Source organism: Melopsittacus undulatus, chromosome 2 (genome assembly GCF_012275295.1).
Source record: "Melopsittacus undulatus isolate bMelUnd1 chromosome 2, bMelUnd1.mat.Z, whole genome shotgun sequence".
Lineage (NCBI taxonomy): Eukaryota > Metazoa > Chordata > Aves > Psittaciformes > Psittaculidae > Melopsittacus > Melopsittacus undulatus.
The window spans coordinates 75,281,146-75,304,350 of NC_047528.1; the positions used below are offsets into that span (position 1 = coordinate 75,281,146).

Consider the following 23,205-nt stretch of genomic DNA (forward strand, 5'->3'; position numbering starts at 1 on the left):
CTGACAGCAAAGTCTTCAAATGTCCTAAAAGCTGGGTCTTAAGGGCAGGTAAGCAAAGCTTGCACATCTTGTTTGCTGCCAGTGCATCCTTCTGCACACAACGCAGTGTGCACCACATAGGCCCCCTCATCACAGATGCAGGTGGCCTGCACAGGGACCCCTCTCAGAGCCTTTAGATGGCTTCCAGGTTTTGGCTGCCCTCTTTCACGCTGTCCTGCTGCACAGGGCTGGCTGTGCACTGTGCCTGTGGCTGGTGCTGGCTTACCATAGTAAGCAGCAGGTGAGATGATGAACCCAGACCCAGCCAGCATCTCAACACCGGTGTGCAGTTGCCATAAATCACAATGTGTGCAAACTTCCTGGGTGCCATCACACAAAAGCCTTTTCACACTCTGGCAGTTCAACTGGAGGGGCCACACAAGACCCTGTGTGTTCAGACCATCAGCCCAGAGCCTAGGACTCCAACACCCCTCAGTGCCAAGGGGAGAGAGACTCATGCCAATGGGGCTGGGTGCTTGAATGCAGGCCCTGATGCAGGACCCCAGGCCTCACCCTGGTTTCATGGGGAAGCCTCAGGAGCACAAAAGCCCCAGATATTTCACAACAAATCTACCCTCTTGCAGATTAAAATTGTTACCCCTGTTCTCTCACTACAAGTCCTGGTGAAAAGCACTTCTTCATCTTTCTTATAGGCCCCCTTTAAGTACTAGACAGCTGCTATATGGTCTCTGTGGAACCTTCTCTTCTACAGGCTGAACAAGCCCAACTCTTTCAGCCTGTTTCCATAGGACAGGTGCTCCAGCCCTCTGACTATCTTCATGGTCCTTCTCTGCACTTGCTCTAACAAGTCCATGTCCTTCTTACGTGGGAATCACAGAGCTGAACACAGACTCCAGGTGAGGAATCACAAGAACAGAGTAGAGGGTGAGAATCACCTCTCTTGACCTCCTGCTCAAGTTCCTTTTGATGCAGCCCAGGATACAGTTGGCTTTTTAGGCTGTGAGCACAGATCGTCAGCTCATGTTTGAATTTTCATTCACCAGTGTCCCCAAGTTCTTCTCCACATGGCTGCTCTCAATCCCTTCATCCCCCAGGCTGTACTGGGCATTGCCATAACTCAGGTGCAGGACCTTGCACTTGGCCTTGTTAACCCTCATGAGGTTTGCAGGGCCCCACTCCTCAAGGCTGTCAAGGTCCCTGTGGATGGCATCCAGAGTGAACTAACTGCACCACTCATCTTGGTGTCATCTACAAACCTGCTGAGGGTGGCTGCACTTGATCCCACTGCCTATGGCATTGATGAAGATATTAAACAGTGTTGGTCACAATATAAACAGGTTAAGCGGGATATATACTCTGGTTCTTTGTGTGGGAACACAAAGAAGACACTGAGGGCTTTGGACAAACAAGCAACCTAATACTCAGGGATGGAGACGGGTTTGAATCCATTTCTACCCATTTAGCATGAGGATATTATAAGGAATAATGGAAATGGGAGGCATACTTACACTTCACTCAGCAAAGCATGGTCACTGGCAGTCGTGGAGAAGTGCTGCTCCAGGATAGACACAGTCCCTGTGAGCGCCACATGGCCACAGCCACAAAACAATGCAACCCCCGAGAAGCAGAGAATGGTTGCCACGAGTGAAGCATATGGCACTCCTCCTAGGCACTTAATGCAACATTCAAAGCAACCTAAGCAGAAGAGAGAAAGCAGAAGAAACGTTATAAGCAAAAAGCAAATTATGAGGAAAAGAACATCCATCCTCCACTTGGTAAAAGCCACAGGGACTAAAAAGCCCAGGCATTGACATGCTAAGCAAAAATCTATAGGTGGTGCAAGACAACATCACCCTCTAAAGCAGTGACCTACAGAGCTGTTGGTGTGGACTCAATGCCCAGAAAGTGTGCTGAGTGCTCCTATCTTAACAGGATAAGAGATCGATGAGACAGCCTATGAAATGGAAAAAGAAAAAAAATCACTTGTCTAAAGTGATCCATTGCAACTCAGCTGCTCACACAGAGCTCACCACATTTCAGCATTACTAATCGTGGGAGCACCAGCTACACTGGCACCATTCAGGAAGCCAGAGAAGCAAATACTCAGGACAATACAGCCTTTTGGAAAGCACCTTTTGCACTTGAAAGAGAAACACATTTAAGTCTGCAAAACTTAGCCACATTACACTCTCCCATGGCTCCCAAGCATCTTTTTGTATAAATCTGTATGAGGTTATAGGGATACAGGTATTTTAACAACTGAGAAATTGAATGGGAGTCAAAGAGTAGCAATTTATACTGAGAACAGTGAGATGCAGCTGTGTTAGACAATACATTTCCAGCTTTATAGGATACACTGGATTTTCAGTGATCCCTGAATACAGTCTGCAGTAGCATAATCATAGTTTTAATGAAATGTATCATTTAAGCAGTCTGAGTTAGCAAAACACCATCCCCCCTCCTCCAAACTGCTGTTTTACAAACACTGCAATAAGGAGGTTGCAGCTGAATTGCCAGGTTCCTTCCAACCGTGTGGCCTGAAAACCCATCTGCTTGCAGAGCTGGGAAATGCAAATCGGAAACAAACACAGCTTTTAACTGCACTATAATGGTAATGGCAATCCATACCAATTCATTACTTCAGGGTGATGGCATTAAGCTGTCTCCATTAATGTGCATTTCATACAACTGTGCAAAACGCAAGCCATTAAGACAACGCTTAATGGAGTGACCAGCATTGCACATCGCAGGAACAGGCCACTGCTTCTCTGGGAAGGCGCTAAATGGACAAAGCTTTTGAAGGCAAGGAGACAGCTGGTGAGCGTGTACATCACATCTTCCCACCCCAAAAATTCTTCACAAAGATCAGCAAGTCTCCATCCGCCACATGAAGCAAGTTTATTTTTATCCCCCCTCCCTTTCCCACTAATGAATGAGTTGCAGAACAGGCACTTCCGTGGAACACTGGGGAATAATATGCATCCGATAATTGAAAGCTTTCTTGTTTCACAAGTGGGAAACTCTTCTTTTAGAGTGTCACTAGCAAGAGTCCTGGTCAGGCTTAAGCAGCTATCACCACCGAAATGACTTATGAAATGCCACTTCACTAACTGCAAATGAGATTTAATTGTCTAGAAACAAGCCTGGGAAGATTTTATAGTCAAGCCCACAGCTGGAGTCCATTTAGTAGGAACTATCTTCATGACAAAAATAGTGCCAAATGAACAAACACTGCAGCTTAGCAGTGACAGGGCAAACAAAATCCAAATGCACGCTATCAGAGGTAATCATCTCTGGGGTTCATTTTACCACAGAGGTCCAGATATGAGTTCAGACACCAATGCTTGCAGAGCAACACTATGCTTTGGGGAATCTGCCTGAGTGCAGCTCACAAGCCACATGCAACAGCAGCCATACATTGTGAGGCTGGCTTGCCTCCACAGCATCTGCTCCCGGGTCAGGCCCAAACCTCCAAGAGTTAATCCAAGGAATGCTTGCACCTGGCACAGTATTAGCAGTGAAGGATTATCTAAGAGCAACCATGCTCTCACCCAGCAGGCAATGCTCAACACACGTGGCCACAGCCCAGCACAAAACAAATAGACTTTCGGGTCACACTCCTAAAGGAGATGGTGACTAAATGCCAGATCATTGCTTGGTACGGAGGAGAACCAATCCACAGATTGCTTTGCAGAAGGATCCCATCAAAGACAGGAAAGAAAAACAGCCAGAAGCAAAGCCAAGGGTTCGTCAAGGTCTGAAAGAAAAGCTGATGGTTTCAGAAAATGGGAGCAGCCTGCATGACAAAACTAAACATTGGTGTAGACCCAGGACTGATGATTAACACCCTATGCTGCACAGCCAGCTTTCCAGGCCACTGGCAGAACTCACCCTGGAGAATTTGCTAGATCCCTTACCCAAACACATGACAACATCTGCCATTAATCCACAGACCCTTACATACAACCCAACAGTGGCAAAACTCCTCTCATCACCCAGCGCCATGCAGCTGCACAAAGCAACTTTGTGACCATACTCTTTAGGTTTTCCTCTACAGCCGAAGTGAAAAAGTATTACAACATTTAGGTGGCCTTCATTTTATCAGTGCTTATGAGGGCCAAGGGATGCTCTGAGAGGTGTCTAAAGCAGCCACACTATTTTGGGTAAGGCACAGAAAACTGCCCAAATGTGGAGCTGCAGAAACTACTCATGTTTGCAGCACATCTAAAGCAGGAAGCAGAGGGACTCCAGTTCATGGGGAAATAGTAGGCTGCTGGTTTGCAAGCACAGGAAGCATCCCAAACCAGTACATTTCCAAGAGACAGCATGCATCCATACATAGTCATTCTGCACCCAAATTGACAGCAGAGCTGCACAGCTTCCTTCCAGAGGGTAACTAACTGCATGACACAACCTCTTCATGGTGCTGAGGCTGCCAGACCCCCAACAGCTCCCACTGTGAACACTCTTTATGAGCAGCTTAAATTCATGCCTAGCCTGAGCAGTATAGCTGGGTTTATAATCTTGTTTTAAAGCAAGCCTAAAACAGTACTGTCAAGAGCAGCTTTCAAAACCAGCTAAAATTTGAAGCTTGTGAAGCACTTCTTTATGCTTACCAAGCTTCCCCAAAAACCACTGAAGAAAATCGAAGGATTGCTGAAAAAAATAAAGCTTTCCAGGAAACCTGCTTTATGATCTCTCTCTGTAGCCCCAAGTCAGTAAGTATCTTCATACCATACACCTGAAAACCCATGATGATGTTTGCCTAGTTCATGTTCACAAAATAACTTGCTAATGCACTGATGACAACTGCAGGCTGGAGGCCTGTGAACCTCAGCTGTCAAAAATAAGCAGTATTATAAGTTTAGTTCCAATTTTGTGCTAGTTTTTCCTTTCCATATGGCCAACATGCTGAACTTTTCAGCTGTACATCCACTTCCAATGCAACAGTGTAGAACGATTTAAATATGAAACTGTACAGCACAAACACTCATCACTGCATCTCCCCTTTCAATGGCCATTTTGTGCAAGGCATCACTAGAACCTTTTGTGCAACTCAGCAGAATAAAAACATTTTTTGTCCTCAGGCTGGCGAGCAGCAGTTGCCATGGAGGCAGGTTAATAACAGCCCAATGATTTGCCCAGAGCTGCCTGTGATCTTGGCTACAGATTTAACACACTCTCAGAAGGAGGCCAGCTAAAACAAGGACTGAGATTATTCTCTAGGGAATGAATGCTATTAAACACACACACACACACGCATATTCTTGCTAAAGGACAAAAATAAAGAGAAGAGAAAAAACAGGAACCGCCTATTCTTTTAATCTCCTGGAAACTATCAGTCACAGGAAATTGGTAAAGGATGAACCTACATATGTACACAAACGGGCAATTGGTTGCTTAATGTATGAAGAATAATTATACAACCTACCCAGCAGTGTACAGGCTATTGCATATATGCAGGAGCTTAGCCATTCAATTTCCCATGTCAAATGACAATTGTGTGGCTAAACCTTCTTTGATACTTTAAGTATGGCTTTAAGATTTAAACTCAGAAAAGCAAAGTAATGCAGAATTAATGGAAAATGGTCTTAAAAAAAAAAGGGGGGGGCAATTATCCGACTCTAACTCATCCTACCAAGGTCAATTCTGTGCTTTAGAAATTACAAAAGACAATGCAATGGGATGAGATAGCTGTCTCGAGTATTCCTACAGCTTGCTCTAGGAAGTTCACACATCAGCTCTCAAAGCCAGAGTTCAAAAGCTGAGACAGACAAAGCCATCCCTCAAAGCAAAGTATGGAAAGCATGAAGTAAGGGAAGAGTGTCCACACCTCCTGGACAGAAAACCAGCCTGTCCTCTAACATCCCAAACTCCTCCTAGGTTGAATTAGTCCCTCAGTGTATCTCAGGTATGAATAATTGATCTCATAGTCAAGGTTACTGTGGAACAAAAAAACCAAGGAACAAAGCCTGAAAAGAGGTTTGAAAACCTCTCAGTTTCAAGGATCTAAACCTCCAGGGTCCCACAGCCATTTTCCGAGTTAGTTCCAACTCTCTTTTCCTTAGAAGTTACATTTGTTTCCTTCCCATAAATCAATCTTGCTGTTCTGAAAGATGAAGCAATGAGCACCATTTTTTCTCATCTCTTTCTGTAACCATGTAATGCATTTCTAGAAACCCTGGCATGTTGGACACTTGCTCAGTGGTAGAAATTACATTAAATGTTCCACCATAGAACCAAAATCTCTGTTGGCTTTAGCACCACAGCACAGGGAGCACGTGTGGAGAAACTGCTGTAACGGAGAATGTTGCAAAAGACCCAAGAAAAGGAAAAGCACTAGATAATACCTTAAATTAAAGCACTAGATAGCATCTTAAATGCAGCAATCACATGTAAATCAGGCTCATTATTACATATCCACAGGAGGCTGGTGTTGGGAACATTATTCCCAATTCACAAATAAATGTGAGAGGTCAGCACTTCAGATTCACCTCCCATTTCCCCAATGCTGAAGATTATTCAATACCAAGACTGCATAATAGCATTGGAGTCCTAAACCACCATGGATCTTTGTCAGAAAATGAACTGTAAGTCTGTGAAAGCAAATGCTCATTTTACTTTCTGCCACTGACTGTAGTTCTTTAAATCTCCATTATGAATGGCTTATGCATGCTAAGATGTACATTTTCATACCCTATAGCATGACTGACAGCTACAGGGGAAGCAGTGAGGGATGCAAGAATACACTAATACCTCAGAAGCAAAAATGGAATTTACCTCCCTCTTCCCTGTGTGAGAATAAGCCACTACCTGCAGTAAGATAACTTTACTTCCCACATTTATCACCCACACCAGCAGCTAAGGGTCAGTGGCAACAGTGCAATAAGATAAAACATTTAATCTTACATGGGTAAGTTTAAAGCATGTGACAAATTTATTTCCCCACATTAATAGGGGCACTAAAATAAAAAGGTTGTGTATTAAATCACTTGGAAGTCTTTGTGGAAGCTCTATCCTTACCTGTTCCTGTTCATCTTAAATGTTGCTGATTTCTAAAACATGACACAAAGCTAAAACCTCTATAACTAATTACAATAAATGCTCACCCACCCCACACTTTTGGATTAAGTACATTAAAGAGACTAAGTAAGTGATGAGCTCAAATAGAGAAAGTCCTTTATTTTCCTCCCACAAATCATAGAATCATAGAATAGTTAGGATTGGGAAGGACCTCCAGATCATCTAGTTCCAACCCCCCTGCCATGGAAGCTCTTCCACAGATAGCTTCATTTCAGATTCAGCTTCTCCTAATTTTGCCTTTTTGTCCTTCCCAAATCAGAAGTTGTGAAATTAACTCATTCTAAAAATGAACTGTTCATGAGAGCCAGAAAACTTAATGCAAGGGTACTTTGGTCTAGAAAGACTGATAATCTCCCCCCACCTTGCATTCACATCCCACTCTTCCAGTTGTCAATCAATAAATTCTCCTTCCTAGCCAGTATAGTATCTGTGATGGAGAAGACATGACCTTTGGAGACCACAGCCATCAGGGCTGCCACCAAGGATCAGATCTGAAATCTAGCAAGACAACCACTCTCATCCATCACAGTGGCTAGCACAAGATGCTTCATTCAAGTGAAAAGCAGTGAGACCTGCAGTAAGTCTGATCCATCCAGCAAGTCTCATCCCAACCTGCAATATTTAAGAGCTACTTGAAGAACAAGTAGATCCTTTCTGAAGGTTTTCAACATTAATGGCAACCTCTTCAGATATTCTTGATACAGATGTGGTTTCAGCACTGCATTGCAGCTTGGTTCCCACTTCTGAGAACCTATTTATTTTCTTTTACCAGTGTTACACCTGACATCTTTAAACTTCTTTAGAAGGTTCCATAGTGTAGCAAACTATGAAGCCTTGCTCATGCTTCCTGTGGTGGAACCAGTTCAGAGAAACCAGGAGAACTGGTACACACTAGGAACAAAAAAAACCCCAACCCAAACCCCCCTGGCAGAGGTTATCAATGTTCATCAACAGCGAAAGGCAATTTAATTTTTCCTCTCACTAATGAAAACATGACCTCCAGATTGCAGAAAAGTCTGTTTTACCAAGGCAAGATTGGTCTCTTCTGGATGCTGCTAAAGGACAGAGAGAAGACTCTAAGACAGCTGTAAACATAAACCCCATTTTTCTTCAAATCTCAGGTCCAAACCAGACTTCTTCTTAAAAAAAAACCCACAAAAAAACCCCACACTCCCACTGTAGGAATCAAACCTGTTTCATGTGAGGGCAGGTGATCTGCATTGCCTTTCACAGGCTTTCTCTAATTCATCTTCAAATTCACTGAAATGAAGGCACACACTCCCCATGTATATCATTCCCAGCCTCTGTAAGGCTCATTAAGCTCACAGGTGTTCTGAAGACATTTTTTTCAGGCAGTGCAATCTATGAAAGACGAATCACTACATCCATGATTATTGCAAGTGCCCATACCAGGCATTTACCAAGTGAGAGCAAGGAGTCAGTCCTGCGTGGCAAGAACACTGCTGCCCCATGAGACAGCGGGACAAGAGAATTGCTCTTGTTCAGCTCTTGGACAAAAGTCAGGCAGAACTTAAGTTTTAATTCATGTCGTGTCTGTTTTACTTTTGGCCTATGAAACAGTGGAAACTACAGCAGAACAAAAATACCTAATTTATACTTTGGGAAAGGCCTTATTTGAATCAGATTTATAAGAGAATCCTTATGGATCAAGATCTTTCAGCTGTAAGCTACTTCTGCACAGAAAAAAAATTAAGTTGGTGATTTAAAAAGAGACTTCTCATAAAGGGATGGCTCTAGCAGTACTCATGTAAGTTTTGGTATTATTCTTCCTGGAGACTCATTCTACTGTCTTACTATGCAAAATAACCCTTAGGACTTTTGCACAGCTGGAGCATGTGGAAGAGCTCATTGACACACAGAGCTCAAAGTTCAAACACATTGCACCAGCAAGGGCAGCTGCTGCTCCAGACTGTGGCTGTAATCCTCAGATGACATAGCAATAACTCACTGCAAAACGTGCCTGAAGACATTCCTCCTTGGTGCCCTTACCCTGACCTCCCTCCCTTCCTTCTTGCAGAAACATGCTGCAGGGTCAACATGCAAGAACTGCTGCATCAGTAGATGCCAGTCGAGGTGATAATTTTGGACAAACTCAAGCCAAAGAGGTAAAACAGATGAAGCAATGGGCAGACTACCAAAGATAATCAAATGCCTGAAGGCCTAGACAAGCTCACTGGGGGCAGTACAAAAGCACCTAAGCATTTCAGTCCCCCAGGCTACTTCAGCAGTTCTGTGAAACCTTCTGTAAGGACATTTGGGTTTTCTTGATTCAACCATCCTCCAGAACCACCTGTACTTGGTTGACACGATTTTTAAAGCTGACTTTAATCAAAGGTGAGTATCTTACCTGGAAAACTGGAGTTGAGGCTCTTAGCTCCACCTTTCTGGCAGCTGTAACTCACCTCACTCTCCATCAACCTTCAGAACTCAGCAGGAGAGCACGACTTTAGCCACCCTGGATTTCAGTCACAGCTATAGGGACCGCTTCCCCAGTTGACTCCTCCCTAGCTACAAAGAAGCAAACAGAAACACAACCTATCTCTCCCTAGAGCTTAGGGCCAAAACCTGGGCAGGGCAGATTTTCAGCCTGGTGGATATAAGATTTGGAAGGTAAATTCTCCATTTCAGAGACAACTGAAGATGCCAAGGTCTTCTCAGACATTTACTCAACCATGGAACTAGAGGAGCGATATGAAACTTGAACCACAATTGCAGAAATCTTTCGCCCTGCAAGAGCTTTCATGCAGGTATTTCTCCAGTTGAGCCACCACCACACCATTTTCAAAATGTAAGCTTGCTCCATGAAGGGAGCAGGCTGTTTCAGTGAGATACTCCACGTATGCCTTCATGTGCTCACAAAGCAGCTGAAACACCTCCCAGCATCTGGGGGAAACAAGTCAAGGGAAATAAAAAGAAGGACAAAAAAAAGATTCCCATAAAGCAAACAACACCCACCCAGCCTGGAAGAGTGCCCAGAGCTAAGCTCATATTAAACAACCATTGCTAGGTTTCTCCTAGTTAAGTAAAAGATGGTATTTTGCTTCCTGGGAAAAAAAAATGTATTAGGCATTTTGAGAGGCTCATTAAGCTTGCAGGTGTTCTGGGGATGTCTTAGCTCCAGCACCACAGTGAATATCCCATACTGACTCTTCCCTCATAGCTCAAGTGCTGCATAAAGCTTAAAATGGGGAAGGGAGATCACATCATATGTGGAGACCCTGAGAGAAAAGATGGATGCCACGAGAACTGCCACAAGGGTGCTCTCCTAGTGATGTCTGTTCAGACAGACAGAGGAGGCAAAGTAAAAACATCCATACTGCAAAGGCAACCAAGAAATAAGGTGGCTTGTCAGAGAAATGGAGAATTTATCCCAGCACAGTAGCCAGTGCAACCTAGCAGTGAGGAGCTGTATGCCAGTACTGAAGGGAGACATGTTACAGCTGTGACTTGTGACTGAAGCAACATTTTCCCTCCAATTAAGGGAAAGGAACAAAGACTAATACTTTCACTGTGGTTAATCCATCACTGGTAGATTAGCTTATTCGAAATCTGTTTCATCACTCCCTAAAAACATTTTAATTTCTTTAAGCGTAGCCATTTAAAGGACCTTCCCTTTGAATTAGCATTTCTGGGCTTTGTTAGTGGGGTTTTTTTAACCCCTTTTCAACTTCTCCATGGCAGGCACTACATTTACCTGCATGCTATTTCAGGAAGATTCCCAAGGCAGCCTGGATAGGGTTTGGTTACCTAAACAAGGGTCTCTAGCACCATTTTAGGTGCCAGACTCCCAGCTGCTGCAACAGAAGGCTATGAGTCTCCTCTGTGTTCTGGCTCATCCATGCCAGCACATATGGACGTGTCTCATCACTGGGACAGATGAAGAGGCAAAACACACTGATAACCAGGGACCTGGCCTGCTCCCTCCATGTTCTCTACAGCCCAGGAAGCAGCATTCCTAACCTATTGCTCCTTTCTGAAGCATTTCTGCTGTGTATAAAGTATGCTACGTGCACTGATCTGAAGTTTGGAATGTCTTTTGGCAGCCAGTCTGTCACCCAGGTAATTTGTCATAAAATATGTCTAAAAAGAATATTAATATTGAAGATGGAGATCATGAATTGCAACCTAAGTATCTGAGGGAGAAAAAAAAAAGAAAGCCATTCTGAAATACATAAACATTTGAATCCTAAAGAACAAAAGTGTGCAAATATAATGGAAGGGTGAAGGATGAGGCAGAAAGCTTTGGTGAATATTTCCCTGCAACTGCTGAGGCAGACACCTCCAGCAAACAAGCTGTCAAGCAGGCTTCAATCAGCTCCATCAAGGGAAGAGGATTGCTGGACAAGAGCTAGCTGCAAATGCTATCTCTGAGCATTTATATCCTTTGCTGTGCTCTCAGACTGGAATTTTCCAATGCAATCGATCATGTGCTTGATTGCAGGTGTCTTTCTGAGATGCTTCAAAACTAAATTCCTCCTGAACTCTTAAAATAAAGCTTCCAGAAAACAAAGCAGGATTTTTTTGAGGTCTCAAGCCAGATATTGAAAGAACAGGCATGTGGAATTGCCAAACCATTTTTAAAGCCTCAGCTGGAATCCTCCTTTAGATTCTGACATACACACTTACTGCTTCTAGCAAGGAAAAAATGCAAACAAAATCTCAGAACATTTCCTAGGAAGTGTACCGTAGCAGACCAGTAAGTCAGATGTGCTGCATGTCAATTTAGTATCAATTACTGTGGTTGTGACTAACAAGTTTGATAAACTCGTTGCCATACAAAACCCATACTACACCACCTCATCTGTAAACAGTTTTGAAGCAATTGGGCAGCACAGTTAAAGGTGAGGTGTCCCTCACCACACATTATTGTCTTTCAAACATTAACAACCAAACTTAAGTTTATGGTAAGTATTCGAACGGAAGAACTGGACTCTTTACAGCCTTAACAAACAAAACAAGAAAAAGAGAATGACATTTATATTAAATTGTTAGGACTAGTGCAAAGCGTTAGGTTTATGCTACTACCATTTCTGAACTCTCCATTTCCCTTTCACCCAGCCCTTTATTTACCTTGAATCCCCAAAGGACTAATATTGCCTCTCAATGCTGGCACATGATGGTACCGGTGTGGCCTTGAACTCCTGTACATCCAGTGGTACCTGCCAATTTCCATTTCTGGTCTGGTGATCACTGCCAATTTTAGGTGGTAAAAAGTCAGTGTCACCAGCAAGTTTTAGTTCAGTACTTTCAATCACTTAACTTTAAAAACTAAGAGCCCAGAAAAAAACACGGTAGTTTCAGAAGTGAAACAACATAAGGTTACAAACCAAGAGGGTTGGGAGGGACGATCGACAGGGAAATGCTATCACAGGTGTTAAGAAAGGTTGAATAGCTAAAACTCCAGCTAGTATTTGAATTAAACATGTAAGGAAGGACTTGTTATTTGTTCCTCCCACCCACTCTCACATCTCTCTCTTTTTGTCCATGATGAAAAGTGCTGTACCAGAAGTAAAGGAAGACAAAGTCATGGAAAGCCATGTTATCTGTTTTTTAAAAAGACTCTGAATCTGTTAAAGAAAATGGTTATTGTGATGTGTAATGGTAGGGCAAACACACGAGATTGCTCTGTTATTTTCATACATTAAAAAGTAAGTCACGGGCTTTATTTCACCTAGGCTCTGCTCACGTCCAAAAATCTGAACCAAGTATGTCAAAACAGACTTATTCTAAGTTTACAGTGAAGGAGAGCAGTTATTCTTCAGAGGACAGCTGAAGCTCAGCAACAAGACCCCGCATGCAGAACCACACCTGACCCTCCTGCACACTCATCACACACTCACCAGCATGGGGCTTCCGAGCCTCCTGGAAGAGGACACTAGCAAAACAACATCAAACCACTTTCAAACTGACACGTCCCCCTCAGCACTGCTATGGCTTTGTCAAGGCTGTCAGGGTGAGACGGACAGGTCTTTATTTAAAATGCACTGCAGTCCCGCTCTGCGGTGCCTTATTCAGAAAGCAACCATCATCTGGCCAAAATAAATTCAATTCAGCAGTGTTCGGGCATGTGGAGGAAGTGAAGATTATAATGCTGAAAATCCATCTGCTGTAGACTCAATCACAAACAAATTCTGGGGGCAGGGGGAGTAGGAGTACCATGTATTTCTGGTCCCTGAGGGGCTTAGGAAGGTCCTGGACCTGGTCCCTCACTCACATGGTTTTGCTGCTGGTGCAATGAGGAGCTTGGCACAGCTATACCTGCATATGTCAAGAAGAGAGAAAAAAAAATTCTCGACCTCAAATCCAAATGCTGGATCTACAGATTTGAGACCAGAATTTTTTGTTCATCTTCTACACAAGCAAATAAACCCTAACACAGTCTTTTGGGCTTGGGATGCAAACTTAGTGACTCTAAAGGATACTTTGTGGCTTGGCATAGCCAAGCAGGTATTAGGCAGTGTGTTTTTCCTACAAGACATTATTCCATTTTGTATGGCTTACCCTTCCTTTTAGGAAAGGCAAATTCCACATCTTACGAGCATAACCAAATTTAAAAGGTGTCAAAGGTATTGTTCCAAAATGTGCACACTCAGAATGATATAATCTCCTTTTGTTTGCACAGGAACAATCCTGTGTATGAGATCTAGATGATCTTAAGATCCTTTCCAACCGAAACCATTGTATGATTCTGTGATCATAGGGAACACCATAATAAAATGACTTGAATATAAGACTGAAACTAACAGAATTCCTTGCTGGTATTGCATATCATTTCCCCCCTCCCTCCCAACTGTCTGTTCCCTGCTTTTTTGAAGCTACTTACTGGATATTGGTAAGAGATTCAGATTTAAAAATAAATAAATTAAAAAGACTGGTTATTTTCAATATTATTTATATATTTTAGTGTTATTTAAATTTTTCTTTTGCACTGCAATAGTATCTAGACCAAACTCTTGACACCAAAAGGATTTTATCGTGCCAGGCCTGAACCCACAATTCATGATTTCTTCCGCAGTAGCTACAAAATCCACCTGGATCTGGGCAGCAGAGCAATTTCTCCCTTGACCTGGGGAGACACTGGTGAAGTCACCACTGTCTGCTGTGGGACAAGCATGAAAACCGTAAATGTGGAGACAACATAATTTCTGTAAATGAAAATATTCTATGAAGCTGGAGTTTTTTAATTAAGAATTTCTGATTTTGCAGTATCAGGACTTCTTTTATTAGGAGCCAGTTCAAATTCTGTAAGGAATCTCAGGTTTTCTGCTGCTTTACAAAGAACCACTTCGCAATGGCTGTTTGGTAGCCTTTACTGCAAGCCTGTCATGACCTCTGAAGTTGAAGAGGATCTTTGGTGCCTTTGCTGGGACCCACCCAGGTCCATCATCACCAGGTCAAAAGCTCCACAAGCTTCAGTGATGTAACAACTACTGCACACAGTACGTATGAATTAGAAGTTTAACTCTGTACCCCAATAGTTAAGAAAGGAAATAGTTTTAAATGACTTCTTTACTTTCTGCTTTCTGAGGAACCAGCTACACTGACTGCATTCCCAGGTCTAGGTTACAACACTCTATATGCACAGCAAAGCTCACACAGCTCAAGCCCTGCTGTCAGCACTAGGTTGTACTCGATCCTGCACAGACGCAGTAGCTACAGAGCTGACAATGTTTTCATGTCACACCATGCAGGCACAATGATGGCGACTGTGGTGTTCAATATTCATTGGGATGAATCATCTTGCACGCCTGTAATAAAACTCCCAGTGCCCAACATCCTCACGCTTGCTGCCTTTAGCATATGGTTTTAGAGCAAACAAACAGTTACGACATTCATCTGTTGCAGCTGACGAAGCAGTCCGTAGGAGCGAAGAGAGGGCTGTCATTTGGTCATTTATGATCTGGCAACCTGGTGATGAATACTGCATTAGGAGCAAGGCTGGTCAGAAAACAGGGAAGGGTCCGAGTAACTGAAGGGGACTCCCTTAACTCCTCTTTGCTTCCCCTTTTTAGCCCTTTTGCTCCCACTGAAGAGTCCATTGTGCACATGCAGTGCCATCTGGGCTCCCCTCCCCGTTACTGTATCCTGTGACACATATGTCTGGGTTTTCTGCTTTCATGAGATTGTCCAGACCAGTATGAGTACGTTCTCTGAGTGTTTTTCAACCCCCTCCTATTTAGAAACCAAATCCTATTCATTAAAACCTAAATCACTAAGCCTACCAAATTATTATCCCCAGACTATCGCATGTCCCAGATTCTCTCTGGGCTGGACCTCTCTTCCTACAGTCGTACTCTTCAGGGACTTATACGTAAGGCAGTTAAGTGTTTTCAGGGCATCTGAAACACCAATAAGCTGTATAAAATGGGAAAAAATATGCAGCATACTACAAATCTTTAAATGTCTTGACAGCTCTGATACCACTGTGTGAGCCTAACATTAAACAGGTATGCTTGAAAATTTTGGTTATATACCAAATAATATAACACATATCTAAAAAAAGACAATTTTTTCAATTTCCTGTCATGCAAAGTACATCTACTGTAACACATTAATATGTCATAAACTCACTGCATAAAAAGAATTTCACTGAAAGTTAATAAACTGCACATTAACTCACCCCTTTCTCACATCACACTTCAGCAGCTTCATTTATGCAGCCACACGGTTGTGTTTAAGTATTTTCTTTCTATCTTTGACTAGCATATACTTGTCTACTTAGAGTTTAAGAGTAGAAAGATCGGTTCATATATGATGAAAATAATGAAGTTCACAGCCACTCCTGGGCATGACGTCATCTTTCATGGAGAGCAAATTAGTAGAGAAGAGCCAATTAAAAGGAACCTTTGGTACAGCTGCTCTGGCTGGTTTTCATTATTCCCAGCACAGCATATACAATTCAAACATCATATGTGCTCATATAAAGAATCTATATCCTAATGTAACAGCTTTCTTCCATTCTCCCATGCGTACCTGGTGAATGCCCTATGGTCATCCACAGTTGAGGTGGGGGTTTGTTTGTTTTTGATTTTTTTTTTTTAATTTTGAAACCTGGTAGAATTTCTCGTAGTTAAATGCAAAGGGAAACTTCTTGTGTCTGTTCATGTGTATCAGGATCTACATCCTTCACTGCTGATGCAAAACGGCATTTCGTTTTTCTTATTTATTCCACCTCAGTAAATCTGCCTGCCCAGACCTCACATTTTGATTTAATTTAATGCCTGCAAGATAAACCCTGTCATTTGTAATAATTTGCAAACCTTCATCTTTAAAATGCATCCAATCTGTCCTGCAGCCCTATAAAGTATCTGTTAAACATTTTGCTTCAGCTTGCTCATGGTGTTCTCTTCTGATAAGGGCTGCTTGATACACAGTATATAAAGCTGACTTCTTTCTCATCTCCATCAACATGGGTATTGCTCCATTTCCAATTAAAAAACTAGGGCAGCAGCCACTCATCTGGGTGCAGAGAAGCAAATGCCTGATAAACACTGAATCAGCTGGGTAATATCACTGCCTGAATCAGGCAGGATATTCATGATAATAATTATTAAAATATAAACCTGGAATCCATGTAGAATTTTGCAAACTTTAAAATTCTAAATAAGGTCAATAATTTTCATTTATCATTCAGTAATTATTCATAAAGCACATTAGCATGTGTAAATTGTCTCAGCTAGACTGCAATCCGAAATAACTGGCCATCCACATTTGCCACAGGGATGGGAAATTCAAACCAATACCTACGAGACACCACCATTCAGATCTGACTGTTTTATTGTGCTTGAACCAAAAATTGATCTCGCTGCTCATTCCAAGTGCTTGGGCAGTTATTGCTCTCCAGAGTTCTCCTGAGCACGGGGAGCCCTGTATACAGACAGCATGTAGTCCCTACCCAACTTCCTCCAAGTGTGCATTCTATACAAACACAGCACATCACTGAGGAGATCCTTTCATTAAAAAAAATCCAACCTGGAAAAGTGTAATTATTTTTTTTTTTACAGGGAAAAATCTCTTAGATTAAAAGTACATTTTGCTATTAGGCAAATGCAAATACTTTCCCCAGAACTTGGCAGCGGACAGTATACTGTGTGTGAACCTGAATACCCAAAGTAGAATGCTCAGGACCTCGTGCTCAATCTTAGCAACAGTGACATCCCCCAGACTCCTTCAGATGTTCTCCTTGGACAATTCATTTCTGAAAGGAAGAGTTAAAAGACTTTGTGATAGCACTTCAATTGCTTCAAGCTGTGGCAGCTGCCTTGCAGTCACTGGATCTAGGGCATCACATAAAGGATGGCCATTACACTAAGTCCAGGTAGGATCTTACAAGGAGAAGCAAATGTTGCAAGCCTACCAAGCATGTAAGGCACAGAAAGCAAGGGATCCAATCCAGACAATAAATGGAATCAGTTTTTAAGGTGTCATCTTCTATTTCATACTCCCAAAATGAAGCAGCAGCATTTTCCTAGAAGTTTATTCACACAGAGAAAAAGCTCATTTTTTCTCCATGAGAACTGTTCATGGAGAAAAATGAGAAAAGGGAAAAGAACCCTTTTGAAAAATCCTGCCATTTCAGAGGTACCTTATACCTGCTGAGCCCATCTGAAAACCCAACTGGGCTCAACAGCCTTGGCACTTTGGAAAATCTGTCACGTCCCCCCCAATCAAATATGCCTCCTACATCACTGCTTCATGGCAGTAACTTTGCAGGGAGACCTGGGCTAATTGTTCTGCTATTGAAACTAGGAGTGGGACTATTTCAGCTTTCTGCATTTTAGTTCACTGTGAAACATATTGGGAATTTAAGCAAATAGGAAAAAAAGAGCATAATGTGAGAGACCATGTGTTACTTTGAGAAATTAGGGAACTGGCAAGAACAAAGCCTTGAAGTGTTACATACACATACCTATGTAACAGATCCAAAGTATAAAATTATCACAGAAAAACTAGGAAATGGTGGTAAAATTAAGATAGGAAGTTCCCCTACTTGCATCTTTTGAAGGCAACAGATCAAGCACCCTGACTTGGTAACAGATTTACTGTTCTACATGTTGTGCTTTCACCCTTGCCAAAACAAAAGGGAAACCATAAATTCATCATAAACACACTCAGCAACAGATTTCATTTTGCACAGCTGCTGATGCATACGGATAACTTTCTTTGGTGTTTATTGTACATGAGTTCTATCAGCTTAAAGGAATCTCATCAATCAGAAGCAAAAAATGCTGTAATTTTTGAAGACTGATCTATGAATTCGAAGTGGTTTTACAGTCAAGGTCTTTAGGACATTTTGCACATTAATTACTCAACATCTACAGTGAGGTGAGTTATTGTCCACATACACTAATGGCTTTCAGAGCTTAATCTCTTATCAGTGGACCTCCTTTTGTGAAATCCCCAATGGATTATGTAGTACTATGTATAATCACTTGACAAATTTCATTTACTGGAAACTGAAGCTAGGTTTGAATCATACAAGGTGTGTAGGAGGAATCAGATTTGAAGCAGGAAAATAGAATCTGGTACTGGACAGTACAGGGATTTGTCATTACGTTCATATCTGAACTGTTTAACAATAAATGAAACAATTCCACTTGGCAAAATATATTAGTTGTGTACCAGCTGCTTTTGCCTCTGAGATACTAAGATTGCTTATAAATGACACAACAGGTTCAAAAGTGTACAACAACTCATGTAAAAAGGCAGTAGAAATTTCAGTAATTTTGTTGCTGATGTATCATTTCGCAAACCACCATCGCTATAATACATACACAGTCTGCCACCCTGAAGAGGGACATTCACTTGTCATAAATTATGCAATGCAGAAACAAAACATCTTTGGGTAGCTGAATTTACCCTCTGAAGTTCAACACTCCAGACCAAATAAATCACCTGTAAGGAAGGCTGGAATGGATGAAGCACCTCTCCTTCTACGCCTCCATCTCCCTACCACAGAACCACTACCATGGAATTGTTCTCTCCATTAAGCAACAATTCCTGATGATTAACAGATCCTGAAATCTAATGTTGTGAAACTCATTGCATTATTCCCCATTACCATACCAAAAGCAGATCTCTACAACAGCAAAATTTGCCATATGACGCCACAGAGAAGGAATTTAAAAATAAAAGTAGCATTTGCATCAAGCTAGCTACACAAACATTATGAGGTATTATAACATATTATATGTTATTATAACCTAGGTCTCCCACACTGCATTGCAAAGCCTTGCTACATGGCCAGTCTCGATGAAGACACCAGATTACGGCTCCGAAAACAATATGCAAACACACAGACACACACTACCTCTGTAAACCAAATTTACCAAAATCTATCAAAGTCGTAGCAATAACAAGAATTCTTTTGCAAACATCATTTTCGGTAGGGTTAGGACAGATTCAGAGCAAATACAGACACAGACAGAAAGATTGCTGCTCTATTAATTTGTTGTCAAGCCATGCAGGGAAGGATAGCTGAAAGCCTGAAGATGCAGTAATGATTGTTTAAGAGCTATTTGAAAAAGTGACAGAACTGGCCTAAACCTCTTTAAGCCCCCTGAATGAAAAGATTTAAACAGGCTATTGTTAGACCCCTGGGTACCTTTTTTCTCTTGGCTTTGTTCTGCATTTTCCTCTGCTGCAGTTTCCATGGCTGGCTTCATACCATCCACCAAAAATGCCGCCCCCCCCTCCCCCCCCAGCAAGCACTTTTTCTCTTCGCCTCCTTTCTCACTCCCTTCCGTCTCCTATTTACAGCGGCGGTGATTGAATGGCTCTGTTCTCCCCTACAGTAGATTACAGTCCTTTCCAAAACGCCAGAAAAGTCTTGTCAGCTTCAATTTCGCTCCGCTGACTGGTCCACGAGGAGCAGTGCCAGCGAGCGCTCAGCCATACGTCACCGCGGTCCCCAGCTATAAAATAGCCATCCTGCGCCTGACCGTGCCTCCACTTGCCACGTCCTGGGGACCAGCATCACCAGCTCCTGCCCCCTTCCCTTTGCCCTCCACTCTCCCCCTTTTTCCCTGTCTCCCAACGCATGTTAATCAATTCTCTGGGCGGTGAATGGATCAGTGACATCGGGAGGGGAGAGGCAGGCGAGAAAGAAAGGAGCCCCCTGGCCGCCATGGGGTGAGCCCCCCAGCTGCCGTCTCTAAGGGGAGTGCACGCCAGCACACAATCACAAGGCTCCCTTTCCCATGGGACCTCGTTATTATGCTTTGCATTTTGATTTATTCCACATGCCCTCTGCTCTTTCGAGGAGCAGGGGGCGATGGGTCTGCTCTCTCTGTTTGCTTTCTTTGCTAAGTTCGCTCACCCACGGCAAAAGACTCTGTGAGAGAAGCATAAAAGCAAAAGTGGGTATGTATATGTATATATATAAAATGCATTGAAAATTTACATTCTTTCTCTGACCAGCAACAGCAAGCATGATGGAAAAAAGGCACAAGTAGAAAGGAAGCAAGCTCAAGTGACTTAAAATGTATGTGCAATACTTTAAAGGAAAAATGTTTAAGAAAATACAGCTTGGGGTTTAAAAGGATGTCCGTCATTAGAGACCTAAAGCCATGCTTAGAAGTGATGGCAGAGCTGTTGTTAAGGACATGTTTGATCACTCCCCCAAATCCAGACAGGCTGCAACATGATCGAACAAGCTGTACCAACCTGGCTCTGGTCAGCAACAAAGCTAGGACACATCTATGCTGCACTGTGTGAGGTGAATTTAGGTGTGCCCAGCCTGCTCTGAGCTGGGAGACATAGAGCAAGGCAACACCATGCAGGGCTTCCTTACAAACCCCAAGGTAACATATTTAACACTGTACTGAGGCTAATTAATCTCGTCTATCACTTTACTTGTGTCAGTGTCTTCACAGCGTGCCTCACTGCACAGAGCAGACATGCCCAAAGGGACCCCTTTTTGTGTGTAGGATGATGGAGCAACCATGGAGCAATGGCTTTTGCAGTCTGGCAGGCTTTGCTGGTCCAGCCACCACAGCCAATCCTGCAGGCTTGCAAAGACACCCAGCAGATTCAGCAAATGCTGGGGATGTTAAAACCTACACGCTGCGTGTTCCATATAACAGATTCAACCAGGAGAGTGGGAAGAGGGAAGCAGTCCAAAGATTTGTAGCTGCAATTCAGCCTCTTCTGGCTGAAGTCACTACACCCACAATTTTGCTGTGCATTTTTATTTCTATAGATGCCTAGTGAAAAGCACAAAACAACCCTCAGACCCAACCTTTAGAGAAAGTTCTCTTCTCTTGCAAGGAATCAGTGCAGAAATCATCATCTCTTAACCACTGTCACCACAGTTGTTACTTTTCTTTGGGCATTACTGCTCAAACATATGCTTCAGCTCAGCTGCCAAGAGGTCTTCGACTTACACTAAGGTTTCATAACACACCATCAAAACCTGATGTCAAGTATTTGCCTAAAAAGCTTTCCTGAAGTCCAGAAAAAGCCTGCAGTTGAAGATCCCACCTCAACAGATCTTTCTGTAAGCAGGATGAAGGTAGTATGTGCAGAGGACAGGACGTATCCTCAGGAACCAACATGAGACAATGGGTTGGGTTCCTGGGGGTAATCAACCCTGTCAGAGACCTCAAACCAGGTGCAAGTCATATTTCTCCTATCTCCTTTCCCAGTGCCCACCCAGTAGTCCATATACACATTGAAATCTCTGCCCAGCAAAACCATGTACTGCAAACATACTCTCAAGAAAGCAGCTGAAACGTGAAATCGTAGTTGATGTGTTTGCTGTATTCTTTTAACCATTACTAAAAGCTGTTCAAATCCCACAGTCAAGAACGGAAAGGCGACTTCTTTACATTAGGGATAATGATTATACAAACAAAATGTTATACAAAGAGTGGGTTTTGTTCTCTATTTAACATTATTAAAATTGAAAAACCATAGCAAACACACCCTACTCACTAAAGGTAATGTAAATTTTAGTCATTGGTCAAAACAGTTGATTGCCTCCAATATTAAAATTCCCTTCTTGGAATCTCTCATTGCTCATTCTGTACTTCTGCTTGCTACTATCACAGTCCAGACCTCCATTTCTTAACAACTTCTGCTTACTTTGGAAGGTTAAAAGTTTGAAAGATAACATGTTCCCCAAACAAGCAAAGAAGAAATCAATGCACAATACCACAATCAACTTCACAAAAGCTTGAACTGAAGACTTCAAAGCCATCAATCCGAACTATTCAAAAGCATTAATTCTACCTACTAATCGTCTTCTAAACGCTTCAAATGATGCATGAGTGTAAAGTTCCACCCCCCCTCCCTTCTTACTACTTTCCAGATTGCTGTGGTGTACGATGGGTTTTAAGCACTTATCATCCTAAGTAATTTCTTAATCTTCCAACCTCTCGACTGTCATTGATAAACACAGCAGATAAAACAAACTATATGTTATTTCCTTCAGTGCCAACATGGGTGCTGACCTTGAGCTTTGAGCATTAATCTCAGCCAGAAAGTTGTCTCATCCAATGCTGCCTCCCTTAATCAGATACATCCTTTTCATAATATGTGATGAGACTGGGAGACATCAAGTCTAAGCCTATGATAAAATGACAAAAGACAAAGCCATAAAGGCAGAAAATACAAAAGACTTCTTTAAAGACTGATATTCAGCAAAAACCTGCTGTACAGGCCAGGCTGATTAAGATAACCAGAATCTAGGGAAGGCAGCTGGTTACATTTCAGGAGTTCAGCCCAGCATTTGATTTGCAGACCGAAATGAAAATGAAATGAGCAGAGGGCCTCAGCAGTATGGGCTTCTGCTGCTTTTAAAGCACAGCTCCGAGCTGACAGCCAAACCTCAAGATGAATAGCAGCAGAGAAAGGTATTTGAAAGCACTGCAGACCAAGTCACATTCACTGCAAAACAGTTTTTTTTATGAAAGGTTTAAATCTATTTTATCTAGGTTTTAAAAAGCATTTAATCATTTTGTTCAGTCAAGAAAAACAGCACAATTACACAAGTTTAAAAAGTTATTAAAAGACCAATTCTGTTCATGTGCCAATTCCTTTTGAACATCTATCTTTAATGTCACTGAATCTAGTTTACATTCCTGAAGGCTGAGAAGCTCT

At 42.4% G+C, this 23,205-nt stretch overlaps 1 protein-coding gene across 5 annotated transcripts in view; it reads right to left on the minus strand.

Annotated features, from left to right (window-relative positions):
* GPM6B (glycoprotein M6B) overlaps window positions 1-23,205 on the minus strand; it is a 107,931-nt gene that overhangs the window by 12,445 nt on the left and 72,281 nt on the right. Inside the window, exons 1-3 of one of the 5 annotated variants that reach the window (XM_005151446.3) lie at window positions 19,709-19,988; window positions 12,175-12,294; window positions 1,509-1,695 (exon numbers count right to left, since the gene is read on the minus strand). In XM_005151446.3, coding sequence (XP_005151503.1) covers window positions 1,509-1,695; window positions 12,175-12,294; window positions 19,709-19,769 — 368 coding nt within the window. In that variant the 5' untranslated portion in view covers window positions 19,770-19,988. Of the gene's footprint in view, window positions 1-1,508; window positions 1,696-12,174; window positions 12,295-19,708; window positions 19,990-23,205 lie in introns of those variants that run through there. The other 4 variants (XM_005151447.4, XM_031051009.1, XM_005151448.4 and 1 more) reach the window with 4 other exon arrangements.